Source organism: Antechinus flavipes, chromosome 1, assembly GCF_016432865.1.
Source record: "Antechinus flavipes isolate AdamAnt ecotype Samford, QLD, Australia chromosome 1, AdamAnt_v2, whole genome shotgun sequence".
Lineage (NCBI taxonomy): Eukaryota > Metazoa > Chordata > Mammalia > Dasyuromorphia > Dasyuridae > Antechinus > Antechinus flavipes.
This window is the reverse complement of record NC_067398.1, coordinates 327,311,016-327,330,130: the sequence shown is the minus strand read 5'-3', so window position 1 is coordinate 327,330,130 and position 19,115 is coordinate 327,311,016. Positions and strand designations below refer to the sequence as shown.

The 19,115-nt window shown below is 34.0% G+C and overlaps 1 protein-coding gene and 1 long non-coding RNA gene across 3 annotated transcripts in view; one reads left to right on the top strand and one right to left on the bottom strand.

Annotated features, from left to right (window-relative positions):
* The window catches only part of TMEM245 (transmembrane protein 245), a 98,340-nt gene that overhangs the window by 38,059 nt on the left and 41,166 nt on the right, over positions 1–19,115 (top strand). For both annotated transcript variants that reach the window (XM_051966974.1, XM_051966966.1), the window contains 4 exons: positions 1,548–1,638; positions 9,161–9,259; positions 10,604–10,735; positions 17,303–17,425. In XM_051966974.1, coding sequence (XP_051822934.1) covers positions 1,548–1,638; positions 9,161–9,259; positions 10,604–10,735; positions 17,303–17,425 — 445 coding nt within the window. The remainder of the gene's footprint in view (positions 1–1,547; positions 1,639–9,160; positions 9,260–10,603; positions 10,736–17,302; positions 17,426–19,115) is intronic.
* LOC127541755 (uncharacterized) lies at positions 11,288–15,025 on the bottom strand. Its single transcript, XR_007948464.1, has 2 exons — positions 14,859–15,025; positions 11,288–11,464 (listed from the first exon to the last, which is right to left on the bottom strand). It is a non-coding gene; the product is annotated as an uncharacterized LOC127541755 (long non-coding RNA).

Sequence of the window (19,115 nt, the reverse complement as noted above, 5' to 3'; positions counted from 1 at the left end):
CTGTAGGTTGCAGAACTCATGCCAGAATGTATTAAGAGAGAGGGTTTTCTCATTTGAAGTTCTCAATGCCAATGAAATCACAGGTCCAGCCCTTCCTTCCTCCCTGGCCTCTCACAAAACAAAAACAATGAATTCCAGGTTAATACTGTCACTTTGTTGCAAGATTCCTGTCACCTATTATTGGAATTAAATTTCCTTAAATGCTCCTGTCTCTGCGTACTCCTCTCCCAGTTCTTTTAATGCCCTCTTATTCAAAAGAATAAGAATAGGTCTTCTAACATCTGCCCCAGATATCTACAGAAAGACACACCAATTAAAAAACTAAAAAGGCACAGGAATGGCATTTTTCTAACACATTTTTGAGTGTGAATACTTATCGATTAATTTAGGGTAATTGAAATGATTTGATATCATACTCAAGGTAATATTTTAAAAGATTTTACTTTGTTTAAAAAAATTTTTGAGAGAATAAAAAATGCTTACCAGTTTATAAGGTATCCACCTTATCTTCATTTAAAAAAAATTTTATAATCCAAAATTTACTTTAGCTTTATATAGCCTCTAACATGTGCTAGACACCATGCTATGTCTTTACAAATATTATCTCATTTGATCTTTACAACAATCATAGGAGGTAGGTAACCATTATTATTCCGTACAGTTGAGAAAATGGAGTCAAACAGATTAAATGAAGTACTTGCCCAAGATCACAAGACTGGTATCTAAAGTAGATTTAAACTCAAGGTGTCCATTTCCCAACCTAGCACTCTATCCACTGTGCCATCTTGTTGTCGCTAAAGAAAAAGAGGGAAAAGGGGGGGGGAGATCGATATTTTATTTTATTTCTTTCCCCAATACAGTTATTATTCAAAATAAATTCTCTGGCAGAATTTATATCTCCCTAATCTGTCTCAATAAGTAAAATTAAACAAGTCTAAGTGACCATAAAAAAATCTAAAGACAGCTAAAGTAGAAATTCTTGGAGAGAGAAAAGTAAATCTTGGAGGGCAGAAGACCCCTATAAAGAATTTAGGCCAAATCTACGAGATAGGGTTAAAAGAGATAAAGCTTACACCCAGCGAAAGAACTCTGGGAGATGACTAAGAACCATTACATAGAATTCCCAATCCCTATATTTTTGTCTGCCTGCATTTTTTATTTCTTTCACAGGCTAATTGTACACTATTTCAGAGTCCAATTATTTTTGTACAGCAAAATGACTGTTTGAACATGTATACTTATATTGTATTTAATTTATACTTTAACATATTTAACATGTATTGGTCAACCAGTAGGGGAGGGGGTGGGAGGAAGGAGGGGGAAAATTGGAACAAAAGGTTTGGCAATTGTCAGTGCTGTAAAATTACCCATGCATATAACTTGTAAATAAAAAGCTATAATAAAAAAAAAAAAAAGAAGAGATAAAGCTTCATTCCCATCCCTGAAGTAGTTTACTATGTACATTCATGACTGTGATAATTATCTGATATTTATTTTAAATATTCTTTAATCTGTGTCCTTTTTTTTTTTTTCTTTTAAAATCTCAGTTGGCTTCCTGAAGCTCAGGTAGTTCAAAGAGCTCTCAATTCTGCAGCTAATAACGTCTATCAGTACGGACGAGAATGGATAACACATAAGGTAAGGTTGGAAAGATATATATTTTTTTTTTCACTTTTCTTTTTGTGTGCCATATTTTTGGCAACTCTTTGCTTTATTAGCAAATAATGGAGCATACAATTTAATCAACTTCTTGGAGAGAATAGAGAACACTCTTGAAATAAAAGTTTCAATGTTGCTATTGATCATAGTTTAATATTAATTTATTTAAAATGATATTTTAATGCTTTGATTTGGTCTTTGGTAGAACATGACATGGTGATACTTAATGATTTTTGCTCTCATGTCTATTGGATCATTAAGTACCATTATGTCATGTGCAACCTTGAGGCTTACTTTACTTCTCCATTTAGACCAGAAATGGAAATAAGTGAAAATCCTGAAATCATACTTATTCAATAAACATCTGAAGTGCCTATAACAAAAACTATCAAAAAGCAAAATACAAATCAACAAAGAAACAAAAAGTAAGAATTTTAAGGTAACATGTTTGGAAAGCCAAAATGAAGCAGAAGCCATTGCGTAAAGCAAAAAAGAAAAACCTTTTAAAAGATTGTTTCAAATGAAAAAAATAATGACCCAGAAGAACTTGTTATCAAGCACATCATTTGACAGTGGAAATACAAAGAATATCTGCTATATCTCTGATCTCTTGGTGTTTATAGTACAGTTGTATATAAGTGGTCCAGATGAAAATGATATAGATTTCACATAAAGGGGGGCAAGAAACTGACCTGTTGAGCAAAAGGTTCATGGAAACAATCCTAGAACTGATCGAGGTCTTGAAGAAAGGATAGGACCTACACAGAAACCAAAGATCTTTGGCATTTCAGACTCAAGGACAAGTATGAGCGAAGGAAGCTTGTGCTCCTGTGGATGAACTCGGTTTGAGTAGATGGTTCATTTCAGGAACTAACAATGGCCAAGAATACAGAGGTAGGCAAGGCTTTAGCTTGTCTTCTGTTGCTAAAGTAAGAAGTATGAATTTTATTCTAAACAGTAAAAAAGTGAATCTGCCCAAGAAACAAAAGTTACTTTAAAAGAATTGGGATTCAAAACTTTAAGGTGGAAAAGAAAAAATGCACCTTTTCAAAAATCTTTCTACAAACATGTTTGTAACTATTCAGTGCCAGGCCCTGCATACAGGTATTCAGGATGGTAGTTGTTTTCAGTTGTGTCCGACTCTTCACTTCCCATTTGATATTTTCTTGACAAAGATACTGCAATGGTTTGCCTTTTCCTTCTCCAGCTCATTTTACAGATGAGGAAACTGAAACAACAGGATTAAGTCACTTACTCTGGGTCAGACGCTAGTAAGTGTCTAAGGCCAGATTTGAACCCAAGAAGTGAGTCTTTCTGACTCCATGCCTTTTTCTACTGTGTCATTCAAGTGCTTCTAGGTGCTTAGGGTACAAATAAAGAAATAAGACAGTCCCTGCCTCAAAAGAGCCAGATACAAGCATATGAGGAATCTCAGTGTTGCATTATATAGAATGCCATATTTGGAGTCATAAAGATTTGAATTCTTAAACTTAACTAGTTGTGTGACTGTGGGCAAGTCACTTAATGTCCTTCAGCCTCAGTTTCTTAATTGGTGAAAGGGAAACAATAACAGCACCTACCTTCCAGAATTGTTGAGAAGATAAAATGAGATCTTTGTAAAGTATTTGGCTAACCATAAATGGATTTGAATTCAAGGATACCTGATAGAGGCCCAATACTCTATGCACCATGCTATTTTTTTGTCTCTTTAAAAAAAAAAAAGTTTTATATTACTTTTGGACACACAAAGTTATTATTTTAGATGACTCCTCTGGCAGAACTGACATTTCCCTGCTGTGTCACAGTAACTAAAATTAAACAAGTCTAGATGATTCTAGAGAAATCTAAAATAATTAAGAGGAAGATTTTTGGAGAGTAAATTGGTGGTTGTTGTTCATGCTGGAAAAGGACCAAAATGGCATCATTATGTTGGAGTCAAGGTACATTATGACTGACTGGCTGATCTGATCTGCCTGAGCTCAGAATGCTCTATCACAAATCAGGTTCTAGTCTATATTTAACATTTGGAGTGGAAATGTCTTTTAATTTGTTAATCTTATGCTTCTTTTGAGCCATTGCAGTTTTGCTGTGCTCAGAGCATAGCATCTTCTTAGTAAATCTTAGCAGAAAAAGGACTCCCATGGGAAACTGAGGCCAGATCCAGGAGATAAGGTTGGAACGAATAAACTCCATTTCCTCCACTGTGGTACCTTACATGCGGATCTCTTGAAAGATATGACACAAATAAGAAGTGTTGAAGGGAGGTTCCAAAACGAGAGAGAGAGAGTGAGAAAGAATTGAAGAACTCACAGGACTTAATAACTTTAGATATGTAGGGTGAGAGAGTAAGGCGTCAAAGATGATCCTCAGGTTGTGATGTTAGGAGAATGAGATAATAGAGACATAATGGCCCAGCAAAGAGAAGAATGAATGGTGACAGAGGGTTGCCACAGAATCTGAGGAAGGGAGAGATCACGGCACCAGTTGCCATAGACATGAAAAGGGGAAAGGCCAAGAAATGGCCATAGTATTGCATAATAAAATGAGTTCTTGGGTGATCTTGAAGAGAGCATTATAAGGCACATAGTGAGGAAAGAAATCAGATTTCAAGGAGTTGGAAAACAAATTGAAGCTGAGAAAGTGGGGGCTGTGGGTGTAAAAAAAAGACAAATCTAATAGGAGGGTTTGCATTAGCCATATTTGTCAAAAAATATAAAAACTGGCTGGTTTTCATAAGACTGAATACTTGGGAATCATTTTACAGGTGAGGAAACAGGCTCATAGAAGGCATGATTTGCCCAAAGTAACAAATGGCAGAGCTGTGACTCAAACTAGGATCCTGTGGCCCAGATCCCGCTGCTTTTTCCACTATATCATCTTGCTTTCCTTATCTTTGGGCATGAGTAAAGATAGAAACCTGGAAACATAAGACTGGGGGCACAAGGAGAAAGAGCTGGCAATGACTTCTCTGTGGAAGTATGTGATGGGAATCACAGTCTGTCATGTCAGTCACTACATTGACCCCACGTATGAGGTACAGTGTTGGAGAGGTTGTTGTTGGGAGTACAATCGCTTTTAGCTTTGTTTACTGACAATTTCATTGCTTAGATTGAAAGTAGCATTTAATTTTGATTAAAGAACTGATAGATGGAATAGAGGTGGCATGAAGGTCAGGAGAAAAGTGGCCTTCCCCAGAGTTTGAATGATCAAAGAGGAGAAAACCAGTCACATTTTAAAATGTGGGTTGCAGAAAGTTAAAGGAAGAGATCAGTGCTGATGAAAGCTCTCAAAAATGAAATTCTAATAATACCTTACAAATTATCTCTGAGGCAAAAAGAAGGGGGAATAATTCAAAAGGGTAATTTTGGCTTGGAGAACATAACAGGAAAAGTGGTCAAGAATTCAATTTATTCCAGAGGAAAAGAAACTCTCATGACTGAAAAGATGCAGTCTAACAATAATAATCACTAGCATATTTTACAAGCTTACAAAGTACTTTAATATGTTTTCTCATTTGATCCTTACAACAACATTGTGAATAAATGCTTTCATCATCATCATCATTATTATTACTATCCCCTTTCTATGTAACTAGAAATTTTAATTTATTTTTTTTAAAGCTTTTTATTTTCAAAATACACTTCTCTCCTAACCTACAGCCTCACATCTCCAGCTGCCTAGGAGACATCTCCCATGGATGCCCCATGGCCATATTAATTTCATCATATCCAAAACTGACCTCATTATCTTGCCCTAAAAAACCTCTTCCCCATGTCCTCCCTTCTCTGTTACTGTCCACAATGCTATCATTTTTCCAATCATCCTGATTTATAAGCTAAGTGTTATCTTTACTTATTACTCTTAATATTCAGTCTCTTGTCAAGTCCTGTCATTTCTATCTTCATTACATTTTTTATGTGCCTCTTTTTAAATACTAGTCACCTTAGTGCAGGCTCTTTTAGGTCTTCCTAAGATAAAGGTCTAACCCTTTCATCTCCCTATTTGGTAAAATTCTGTGGTTCCCCTTTACCTCCACAGACAAATATAAAATCTGTTTGGCTTTTAAATCCCTTATTACCTCACTTCTTGCCCTTGCAGCATTCTAATTACCTTATCCTCAGTCCACATTCTCTGCAATACAGTGACCCTTGTCCCCCTGTCCTTTTGCACACTGACTTATTTTACTTATTACTCTCGCTCCCTCCTTGTCTCTGCCTCCTGGCTTCCTTCACATCTCAACTAAAGTCCAACCTTCTGCAAGAGACCTTTGTCAAGTCTTCTTAATACTAGTTCTATTAAGGACCTCCCTCTAAGATGCCCTCTGTTTATCGCTGTTTTGTTATCTTGTTTGTACAGAGTTGCTGTCCTGTCGTCTTCTCCTTCAGACAACATACTCTGTGAAAACAGTCTTTGTTTTTGCTTTTGTTTGTATCACCAATGTGGTGCTTTGTTGGTGCCGATGAATTGTGTGGATGGTTGGCAAAAGAAAATGGGGACTGAGCTGGGTGAGGAGGATGAGAGAACATGAGGGAAGGGGTATTCTCCTCTTCCAAGATCCCCTGGGAATGGGAAGGAAGTAAGGGGTAGGTATTGGCTGGTCTGGGACAGAGCTGATGCCTGATTGGGGCCTCGGGAGATAGAGGCAGAGTGGCCAGAAAGTGCCAAGTCAAAAAGGCCAACGATGATAGCATACCCAGGGTCGCTAATTCCCTGGCTGCTGCCTCCAATTTGGCCCTCCTTCAGCCTCCATTGTTTCTTTCCATAATGGCAGCAGCAGCTCACACCTCCCTGCAGATAAGAGGAAAAGAAACCTCCAGAAATACTAATGATAGGCTTTGAAAGGAAGAGGCCTTTCATTCCAGGCAAGTAGAACAGCCCAGAAATGTTGCTGAGCCAATAGGTGCTAGGGTACCTAACTCCCCCTCTGAGGGAACATTTCTCACTCTAGACTCATGTTCTTGGTCCAGTTATAGTCTTGGGGGATCCAGGCCTTCAAAGAGAAGGTGAGACTCATTATTCCTGATTCTTTATGCCCTCACTCTGCATCTCTTGGGAAAATAATTTAAAGTTTAGATCTGGCTTTTGTCAAGGATCTCCCCAAAAGAAACAATTGCGGTACTTAATGCACAGTGTGGATATGTAATACAGACTGTACTCTTGGAATTTTTTTTTAATACTAAGCACAAAAGACTCACAGGGATGAATTTTTTTTATGAAATAATAACTTATAAGCATCACTTTACTACTAAGATAACAACTAGCTTTGTGGCTCTTGGCAAATCACTTAACCTCCGTCTGCCTCAGCTTCTTCACTTTCTTCCCAACATTATTGTAAAGATCAAATGAAATAATATTCATGAAGTACCTGGCATATAGGGAATACTTAATGTTTATTCCCTTAGTAATTTTTATTATTGTTATCATATAACATATCTGACCAATCATTCCTGGACTTCTGAGGTATTTGAATGTCCTTATACTTACCTAGATTTAACTGTCAGTAGTCTAGGAGAAACATATATTTTCTTTTGAGTACTTTAGTGGGTAGTGTTCCTTTCAGGAACCCCTTGTATTCCAGTGTATCATAATGGATGAGAATCAGGCTAATTGGACCAGTAACTTAGTTAAATTCCTTGAGGTGATTATGATTCCTTTAGCTAATATTAGAAGACATAAAATGGAAAAGAGGCAGGGGCTATTGCATTACATATGGCTTTCAGCAAGATGTTTGACATTTTTTGTCAAAGTTTCTTTGTGAACAAAATAAAGTGATATAGGCGAGATTAGTATTTCCCAGTTACACTACAAAAATTTTTTTCCTTTAAAGTATGAACTATTTCATCCTCAGTTTCAGGCCAGTAATTCTCTGTTTAACTGGAGAAAGGAAAAACAGGATATAGGGAGGAAGAATTGTTTTTGGTTTTGTTATTAAATTTATAGATTTTAAGTGATTAAAGACACTAGATATGTCATTTTTAATTTTTTATTATAGCTTTTTTATTGACAGAACATATGCATGGATAATTTTTCAACATTGTCCCTTGCAATCACTTCTGTTCTAACTTTTCCCTTCTTTCCCTCCCACCCCTTCCCCTAGATGGCAGGCAATCTCATACATGATAAACATGTTGAAGTATAGATATATCATTTTTGTGAATGAGCAAAAAATTTATCATGGATAAGTGCGAAATGATAAGTAAAATTGTTTGGATTTATAATAGCTTGAACAGTTGTCCCCCAGAGTACAGAATAAACAATTATTGGTCAACTAAAGGGAGGTCTACAATATTTAGAAGTGATTTGGATGAAAATATAGAAAGCTTGGTCATCAGAGTTCTGAATCATAAAAGACCAGAAACTTCTGGATTTTTTCTGGCACAATCAAGTTTCAAATCAGGAAAAAACCTAAATAAGCAGGAATAGTGAGCCAAGATTAAATATAAGATTATAATTAGATATAAAAATAATCTTTAAAGTAACTGGTTAAACATGTTGAATTTAGTGTATTATTTTAAAATACAAGCTGTACTTAATAGATTTGTGATTTCATGAACCATCTTTTTTTCTTTATGTGGAAATGTTCATATTTGGTGTTTATGATGTATACATCATAACAATAAAAAGTTTTTTTCTGGAATTGCATATACTTAACATATTGGATTATTTGCCATTTAGGGGAAGGAGTAAGGGGAAAGGAGGGAAAAAAATTTGAAACATGAGGTTTTGCAAGGGTGAATGTTGAAAATTATCTATATATGTGTTTTGAAAATAAAAAGACTTGAGATTTTTTTTAAAAAATTAAGGCTAACAGATAAATGAAATAACTGATTGAGTTAACAGAAAATAATTTTGACATTTTATATAACTTGTTCCACTAGATGTTTCTTAATTTCATTTGATAGTTAACATTTGCTTATAAACAATTTTAAATTGTTTATAAAAACACTTTAGCTTTTGTTCCCAAATAAGAATTATTTTGTGTTCAAAACAGATAACTCAAATGCACATATCCAAGCACCTTTATCTATAATGTCACTGAAAATATATTATTCTTTAAGCAGATATACATAAACTTACATAGCAATTACTTATAAACTAACAGTAATAACCACGAATATATCATAATATAGTTATTCAAAGTGACCACAAATGACAAACACCAACACACCATGGAGCAGAATTTGTCTGTGCAAAGTTAACTGGTCAATATGATTTTTTTATTCTTAACTTTTTGGTTTTTAACAATGTTTCATTTATTCATTAAAATGAAGCTAACTATCCTACATACCTAATGAATTAATAGCAGTAAGCAGATAATAAAAAAGGAAGAGTGTTACCTTAGAGTTTTGAATTGAGGGATGCTAAATTTTTACTGTTTATATGTTTTTTAGAAAATTTTGAATACCAGGGTTTGTTTGGAACATGTAAATAGATACTAGTAAGTTTTGTTTTCATATTATTGTTTTCTGAAATACTAAATCTATCTCTATGTCTATTGTAGCTTCGTAAGATTTTGGGAGATAAAGTAAATAATACTGCTGTGATTGAAAAGCAAGTACTAGAACTCTGGGACAGACTGTATCACTCTTGGTTTGTAAAGGTGAGTAATTGGTGTGAGTAATTTTAAAAAGATATGGAATTTTTAAGATCCATTATAAGGAGAAAAATCCTAATAGAGTGGTCCAAAAATGAAAATTACTACTTAAGAGATAATTAATTCCATATCACTGAAAACATTCCATTCAAGTCAATATAATTATTTGCCAGGGATGTTGTAGAGGGTATTCATTTTTCAAATAGCATCTGGAGAGCTAATCTCTTAAGATTTCTTCTAATTTCATTTTTGACCTTTCTGACCTTTAAGATCTTATGTCAATTATAAAATCACTTTATAAATTTTTGCTGACATATGGGGATTCTGGTTGAATTAATAAGTTAATTTTTTCATTTATTGAGTATATGGTCTCTAATTAGAGTCTGCAGTTTTTCAAAAGCAATTGTAAAGTTCTTCCCTTCTCCCATTTTATTTACAACCTACTATTTTTCCCTTACTCCTGATACCAGAAAAAAATTTTATTTATTAATTTTTAGTCAATTTTTATTATATATGTTTATATATAATATATAATTTACATATATGTATGTAATTTATATTATTAAAAGTGCATACCCTACAGGAAAAAGCCAAGGATCTCTGTTTGAAATCAGCTTTTTATCATATTTCCATAATTTCTCCCTTTCCTTTTATTCATGTTTAGCTTCAAACTCACAAACAGAAAATTATCTATTCAGTATTACTAAGTAAAAAATGGTGGCATTGAAGCAACTACTAGAATTAGATAATGTGCTTGTCCATCTAAGCAGGAATTATAGCTATAGATGAATTATAAGCTGTAAAATGGAAAAAGGAGTAGTTTTCTCCAGTGTTTATGCATGGATAGAAGCAGCTCTGCTTTTGTAAATTCATCAGATTGGGAGAAAAGAAGCAGTAAATAAAAGCCATTGTTTGTCTTAGCAACCTACTTTTGGTTTAATAGCATTTATCTAAAAGTGTGTTTGGAGAGCGGTAGTGAGGTGCTAATATTAGGTCCAACTAATTCCAAGGCAAGGAGTTGGGATCTCATGGATAGAAAGTTATACATTTTATCTCATGTACTGATGGGCCAGGAAATTAATAAAGCTATTTTTCTTCCAAACAAATTTGGAATGAAAAACATTTTTATATGGATTTTTTATGATACCCCTTTTCCCAGTAACATGTTAAAACAGTTTTTTAAAAGTTTTTTTTTTCAAGTTTTGAGTTGCAAATTCTATCTCCCTTCCTAAGATAGCAATAAGATAAGATCCTAAGATAAGCAATCTGATAAAATTTATATATGTACAATCGAATCCATTAACTTTTTAAAAAACTTAACTTGATTTAATATTCTGTTTTTCTTTGTAGAATATAACACATTCTGGAAGGCATAAAGGTCACAAGATGACTATAAATCGTCAAAATAGTTGGCTTGGAGATATTCTGGATTGGCAGGATATTGCTTCCTTTGTTCACGAGAACATTGAGACATTTCTTTCTGTAAGTAATTTTGCTTATGTTAACATGTGCATATAAATGAAAAGTGTAACTACCCTATGACTTGTTTCTGTTTGTAGAGGCTTTTACTCACTGTGTTATATTTGATCTGATATATATATATATATATATATATATAAGATATATAAATACTTACGTATAAATAAAATGCTTTTTATTGCTGAGGCATTTACATTTTTGAAAGCTGTGTAAGTAGTTCCTGTGTCACTTTCTCAACTGAACTGAATCCCAGGAATAATACAAGTCGTTCTAGCATATATATCATAGTACTACTTTTTATAACAATCTCCTTTATTCCTTAGAGATTTAGAACACTAAAATATCTTTAAACTGATCAGAAGATACTGGTAAACACTGGAAGAGTGAACAGATTCTTTTTATAGATCTAACTGCTTGTAGTTAGTAATAGTCAGTGATGACCCCATCCTATTGCTAGTGCTCAGCTAAAGGAATAGTAGTGCTCATCAAATACATCACAGGGACCCACCTCCCTGTAATGAAATGATTCATCAACACAAAACTGCTTAAACAAAGTTTCTGAATTCCACTTATTCGGTCATTTGTTTGACATTCCAGAGAAAAAAGGCGTGGTACATTTTTAAAAATTCTTTAAAAAGATCATTTGGGATATGTGTGTAATGATGCCGATGATGATGATGATGATGATGATGATGATGATGATGATCTTGAAGCTTTCTTCTCAGTGATGTGCTTTAAGAAAAAAAAAGGAAAGGGAAGAATTTGAGTCAGTAAAATCATAGAGCTGGAGATAGAAGGGGCCTCCTAAGTCATCTAGTCTAAGTCATTTTACAGATAAGGAAACTGATACCTAGGGAGGTTACATGATTTGCCCAAAGTCACAGATTTGGTGAATATTAAATAGGAATTATATTTGTTTTTATTTTTCATTTTTTTATTCTGAACTTTATAAATTCCAAATAAAATTAGCATTTCTGAAGAACAGAAAAAGAAGATTGTATACAAAATATGAATTGCTTATGTTTTAAGTATATATTTGCAAATCTTAATATGCTATATAAATGCTAGTAGCTATTGAATAAATGTAACTTATGACTTTCAAAGATGTCCTACATATTTGTGATTCCTTCTGTTCTTTTTTAAAGGAAGTAAACCCTATTCCCAATTCTCTTCTCATTCTTCTCTACCCATCAAAAATTAATAGAGAGAGGAAGCAGAAAAAAAAATCTTTATTACAAATATGTCTTGTCAAGCAAATTAGATCACCACATTAGATATTTCCATAAATGTAGTCAGAAATAGTTTTTGAATCTAGGTTTTCTGACAATCTAGGCAAAGCACTTTGCCTTTTACCTTTTATCCTCCATCTAGGAAGCCCATGAAAGCACTTTGCCTTTCTGGGTGGAAAAATAGTTTAGGACAGAGGAAAATAAGTTCTAATGAGAATGATGAATGTAGCAGCAATACTAATGTCATGCCAGTACTCCAAAGAGAGAAAACACTCATCAATACAAAAAATATTTATGGCAACTCTATATTATACCAAAGAACTGGAAGCTAAGGTGTAATGGGCTGAGGCTTGAGTTGATGCACTGAGGTCCCAAGTACATGAGGCTAAATAGTATTTGGATCATACTCTATTAATATATATGCTTGGAGAAAGAATGGCCCCCGCCCACTCTTTGTGCAAGTCCTGATGTGTTGTATAGGAAATGACGATTTTGGTGGGTAGAAGCAGGGGAGTGAAAAAGGAAGGGGAAGGAGAGACTGCTAACATTGCGATTGCGACAGCTTTTCAGCTCAGATCCCCCTCTGTTAGCTGGCTTCCTGTCGCAGCTGCCCATATTACTATCACAATCTTTCTTGCCCATATTGCTATCGCAATCCTTATTCACCTCTTCACTTCAATAAAGATTGAAGATTTTTCCTTAACCTGAATTCCTGACTCCAGCTGATTTTAAATACGCAGTCATTACACTAAGGAGTACCCATTGATTGGGAAATGATTGAACAAATTATGATAAGGGTATTATTATCCTGTAAGGAATAATAAAAGGGACTTCTTCAGAGAAATCTGAGAAGAGTTGTATGAATTAATAAAGAATGAAGTAACAGAATCAGTATACAGAAATGACAATATTATAAAGAAACAGGTTTTTGAAACACTTAAGAAATTTGATTTAATGAAATGATCAATCATGATGCCAGAGTGAAGCATGCAACTGACCTCCTTACCAAAAAGTGATAATCTCAAGGAGCATATCTTTAGACATAATAAATGGATGCATTTTTTTTGCTTGACTATAAATAATTGTTACAAATTTTTTTGTTTCTCATCATCTTCAATATTGTCAAACCAAAGGGGGGGAGAGTTATTGAAGCATTTTTTTAAGTACACAGCAGTGAACAGAAGGAAACAGACAAGCAAGACAGTTTTGAAAATAAAACATTGAATTGATCATAAACTCAAAAGGAATAATCAAATTGCACAAAACAAAGATTCAGAATTTCATAGATAGTCCTCATTATTTGCACTACTTCATATTTAGAAACACTCATTTGGTGTTTTACGTTCACAATAGTTTAAGAAAGAAAAATCATAGTTTTCCAGTGTGAACAAAAGTAAGATTTAATTAAATTGCAATAGTTTATAATTAGGTACCCCTACAGTACCCAAGTATAATTTTAGTTCCTCTAATTTTTGCTCTTAAGGATGTTGTCTTTGTCTCTGAGAAAGTTCTGTTTCATACTGTTTTGAAATATTTTATTTAAATATTTTGAAATATATTTAAAATGCAATTTTTAATAGAAAATTTGAATCTTAAGATTTATCTTTGACCCTTTTCTGATATCAGTTCTGAAAAAATAGCTTTATGGCCTGGTGATAGTATGTTAATAAAACACTACTACCATCTGGTGGCACTGTGCTTAGTTGCAGAAGTAGTAGCCAAGGAGAAACTAAGCCGCTATTTTTACCTTTGAATACAGTTTTTGTCTCCACATCCAACAGTAAGAATTAAACTGTTGTCAGCAATATGACAGATATTCTTTATGTTTTACAGAGTAATTGAGGTATCTATAGGAAGAATGTAAGTAAGTTGTCAAAGTCAGTCGTTAGGTAAAAGAATCAAGCCCAAGCAGGGTCGATTTCCTTAGCACTTAATAGTTACATAATTCTCCTTTTTCAAGGATACAGTTTCTCATTTATGCAGGCTCTAGACAATGATGCTTGTAAAAGTGTTTAAATTCTTATAGAAAGGAAAAGAGAGAGCAAAATGATTTCCAGAAGGACTGGTCAGATTTATCACCCAGATATAGGTGAATAGAAACAGTTTTCATGCTGATATGGAAGAAAACTATTTCTATCTAACAAACTAAAAATTGCTCAAGAATAATTCATGTTTACAAAAATAAACCAATCATTTTCTAAGGAAGGGTCGGCCTTTTTTGAATTTTCTTCTATGGTATCTATTAAGACAGACTGCTTTAACCATTTACTTCTCACCCTCTCTTACTAGGTACATATTTATCTTTACACAGTATCTCAAAAATTTTAGCGCAGTTTTAAGCCATTAAAGCTTAAAAAACAAAAAAGACTAAGATTTGGGGACATTGTATATTATGACCCAAGTCGCTCCTTCAGTTAGAAATAGGTAGCAGGCATTTACTTCCTTTCCTTATGCTCTCCTGTAGTTCAACTCTTACTCAGCTTTATTATTGTCCTAAGACGTGATTTCATTCTGTAGGTGGTGTTTGTATAAGGTTTTAGTAATAGGAAATTATTTGTATCTGAGGTAGGTTTAAAACTCTATGTTTTATGAAGTTAATTTGTCTTTTAAAAGTGATCTTAAGGACAGTTTTGAGGCTATACTTAGCTTAATTTTCTTTAAAATCAGCCGCAGAGTTGGAGTTTCCAGAGCAAAGCAAATGCTTTCAATAAGTAGGAGTCTCAGAATTAACTATAGTACTGACAGAGCCAATTATGTATCAGAAGTAGAATTTGAATGCAACTTTTTCTGATTCCAAGAATTCTGATTCTATCTGCTGTGCCAGGCTATTTCTAACAAGCTGTGACATATCCTAAAGGAGAAAGAAATCAAATTGCTGTTACCCCTTTTACCATTACCTCCCCTGAGGCCCGTTGGGTGAGTTGGTCAGGACCTTGTATCCTGTGATCTCCATGCTTTCAGCTTGGCTCCTGTACTACATTGCTCAGGGAAACAACCCTTCTGAAAAGAGAGCCCAGCCTCCCCACTGACACCTCTGGGCAGATCAGCTAAACAACTTCCTTCCTTTCTCTCTTCTCTTAGCCCTTCTTTGTTCCATTTCAAGCCAAGCCTTTTTACAAAGGAGTAACCCTATTGATTATGCAAGGTAGTATTTATAACTGTAGGTGTAACAACCACAGCTTCTGAAGATCCGGAAAAGAACATTCTCACCACTAGAGTCCTTGGAACTATCAAGTGCTTCAACATCAGACAGATAAAATTACCAGTCGCTAAAAATAATGACTCCTTTTCTGTCTCTCATCTTTCTGTTTGACCTATCTTGTTCATTTAAAGGCATTCCATATTGTAATATAGTTTTTTGTTTTTATTCCCCCCTTAACCATAAAATCTGTGAGAACAGATATCTTTTTTTTTCATCTCTGTGTCATCATCATCTAGAATAGTTGTATTACATGTACTCAAATAGTTTTTTGAATTGAAAAGAAAAATCTTTTACCTCCTAATTATCCTACCAATTCTCTCACCATCCAGAAGCTCTCTTCTGTAGAATAGGATTTTTGTCCTCTCTGCATGAAATTTTAACATTTTACAGCCAGCTTTTCAGTGTCTAATAGCTCTTCAATCTCAGTTCTTTTTAGAGATTTTCTTTAAAGGGATCTTTCCAATTTGAACAATATAAAAAGAACACAGCAGAAAAATTTTAGATATTTCTGGAATGGAATCATTTTCTCAAGTGTAGAAAACACTTTTAAAAATCTCCTTTACTATTTAATAGGATGCTTTCATTAACTCTTTAAAATTAATTGATTAATTCTGATAACTGCAACTGAATATTTTGGTTAGATTGGCAGCCATGACTTGTTTTGGTTTTTTTTTTTTTTTTACATAGATATGTAGCTAAGACCTAAAAGCACTATTATAACTTGCCATGTTCTAAATACATTTGTTTCACTATAAAAAGCTTACATATTTTAAGATAAATATGATTTTGGATAGTTTATAGATAAAATCACATAGTATAAAATTTTTAGTGAAGTAGCTATAGACAAAGTTAAGAAGGGAAATGTATTATTTTTTTTTTTCTGGAATTCATTACTCATTAGGAACTTTGGGAAACACTTGTCCATTTTCCAAATCTTTCAGGTCTTTGATATTCCATAAACTAATCTGCATGGTATACAACTCTTGAGCCTGACTTTGTGTCCTTTTAAGGCAAGATTCCTTATATACCATTCTATTTGTATATATTTGGTTCAGGTTATGAAAACAATGAAAATCTGTTAGGACATGTTGCTCTGGAATGTTGCAAACCACAGATTTGCAAGCTACAGTAGGTTCTAGAAATTCATATAATAAATCAGTTGAAGTGTATTTGTTTCCCTTGTTTAGTGCTTTCAATAATTACTCATTTTCTATCATAAAGTCACCTTCTCTCTGTCTTAGTGCTCTTCGAATTATTTCAATTGTAACAAAGGGTCCTAAATCTGAGAATTAGACTGATATCCAATAGATTTGTTTTTAAATTTTAATTTTTATTTCCTTCTGACCATTAATGTCAACAAGTAGTAATATTGGTTCCTATAATATGTTTTGTTGTTTTGGTTGTTATCATTGTTCATTTGTTTCAGACATACCTGACTCTTTGTGATACCATCTGAGGTTTTCTTAGCAGTGATATTGGAATGGTTTGTCATTTCCTTCTCCAGCTCATTTTACAAAATGAGAAAACTGAGGCAAATAGGGTTGTCACTTGCTCAAGGTCACACAGCTAGTAAATGTCTGAGGCCAGATTTGAACTCAAGTCTTCTGAACTCCAAATCTAGTGTTTTTGCTTTGGTATCTACATATTATATACATTTTTTTGTATAATAATTAATACTTTTGTGACATAAATAAGAGTACTGGTTCAGGTCATAATTAATGGATTTTATAGGTTTATCTATTTGCTAATGTTTCTCCGAAAGAACAGTTCATCCTTATTAGTTAATTTCTACTTAAATTTTGTAGTTAGTAAATTAAGGATAATATTGAAATTATGAGTTACAAATTTTTTTTGGAGCCAGTTTCAGCATAGTGTAGAACTCTTGATTGACAGCATTCCTTAATATGTGATTTTCTGTACATTATTTTATACTAAAAGCAATGAAAATCTGCTGATAAATGCCTTCCCCTTTCAGATTACCTTACTATGTACTGTGTATGCATGTATGTATGTATACACACGTGTGTGTGTGTGTGTGTGTGCATGCATACTGTGTACATCCACAGTTCCTGGTACACGGAAAAGCTTTAATAAATTTCTTGCTGACTGAATTCAAACATTTGACCTTCCTGTTTCTAGATTCTGGAATCCCTGTGGATAGTGATGAGTCGCAATGTGAGCCTGCTTTTTACCACAGTTACAACATTACTGACGATTCTTTTCTATAGTGGGACAGCCCTTCTCAATTTTGTGCTATCTTTGGTATGTATATTCCCCACACTTCCTTTTCAGTCTACACTGTTCTTCTTATAGGCCTTCATTTTCTTTCCAAATACATTTGTTTATTTTTTAAAAGATAATTTTTTTTCATTTTCTCTACTTCTTCAGCTCACTAAAATTTGAAAAGGAAGTGGCCATCAAATTTTAGTTCAATTTTAGTATGAAGTATTAAATTGAAGATTTAACCAAAGGTTTGCCATTCAAATTTCTTTTGAAATTTATTATCTGCTGGAAGTTTTCAGGATGTTATCCAAATATTTGGAAGGTCTGAATTTTTAAAAATAATGCTATAGAACTGCTTAGTAAGACATAATTATTATAAGCTTTGCATATCTCTTTATAGCTTAAAAGGAACTTTCTGATTCATGGCTTTGTTGGGTTATACAAGTATTAATATCATCAATTTACAAATGGAGAAAAAGTCTTAGAGAGTCTGGGTGAGCCACTCGTCATCATAGAGCTAGAAAGGGTCAGAATTTTCTGTGACTGTGATCCAGGACTTTGAACTCTTAAGTCAAGTGTGTACTATACATCTCAGAGTGACTTTATTATGTAGATATTCAATACAAAGATTACTTTGCTTAGTATCCTGAGGGATGCAGAGCTGTAATGTTCTTCTCTAAAATATAATGTTTTCTGGGAGCAGGTTTCTTGGGGAGCTTCTGGAAGCAGCCTTCGTTTCAATTCAGTTTAATCCTCCAAATGCAGCCAGGAGTTAAAATCCAAATCCTTTATTGTCTCTTTCTATGTCTTATCTCCTTCCTTGGGCCCAGTTAGATTTCTTAGAGGCCTATTTCTCTCCTTGGTTCCGAGAGCTCCTGCCACTAGTCCTTTGCCTCTGCCAGCTTCAGCCTCCAGCCAGCACAAAGGTGGAAGATGGAGTGAATCTGTCTCAGCCTCAGAAAGCTTCTAATGGACTTGTCCTTTCTGGCCCTGACAGCTACTCTTTATATATCCCACACTGAGTATATACTAATCATTATATCACTAAGAAACCATTATTTGTTGTAGGATTAAATCAATGCTAAACTAGATTTAACCATTGTCTCCTCAATTCCACTTAATTAGCAACTTGTAAGAATCCTAACACAGAGCTCTTTCCCTCAAAAGTTTAGTTTTTTTAAGAATAAATAAATAGACAAGTAAAGACAAAGTACAAAACAGATCATTGAGTGCCATTGAAGAGCTACAGAACAATATCATTTATACCTTCAAAGAGAAGAAGTCCTTTCCAATTCAGGGAAAACTTCATGAAGAAAGGTCACTATTGGATCTTTTGACAGGATGCAGGAACAGTATCAATAAAGACTGGACAGCACAGGATTTATTCAGAGAATAATGAGTTGGGGCAATTTGTTGAAACTTTAAATGAGTAGTAGGAAGTAAAACTAGAGCCATATTGCAGAGAACATTGGATGTCAGCCTGAAGAATATCATAGGATCCTAACTTTAGAGCTGGGAGAGATCTTAAAAACCAAATAGTTCAGATCTCTTATTTTAAGATAAGGAACTAAAGTTAGTAAAGGGAAGTGGATTAAACTTGCCCAGAATCACACAGGAAGTAAATAGCAGCATGTTCTTTGGGTATTGAGGTTTTAAGGCAAGGGAATAGCATGACTGGATTAATCTGACAACGGTCCATAGGGTAGCTTGTAGAGGGAAAGAAAGACTA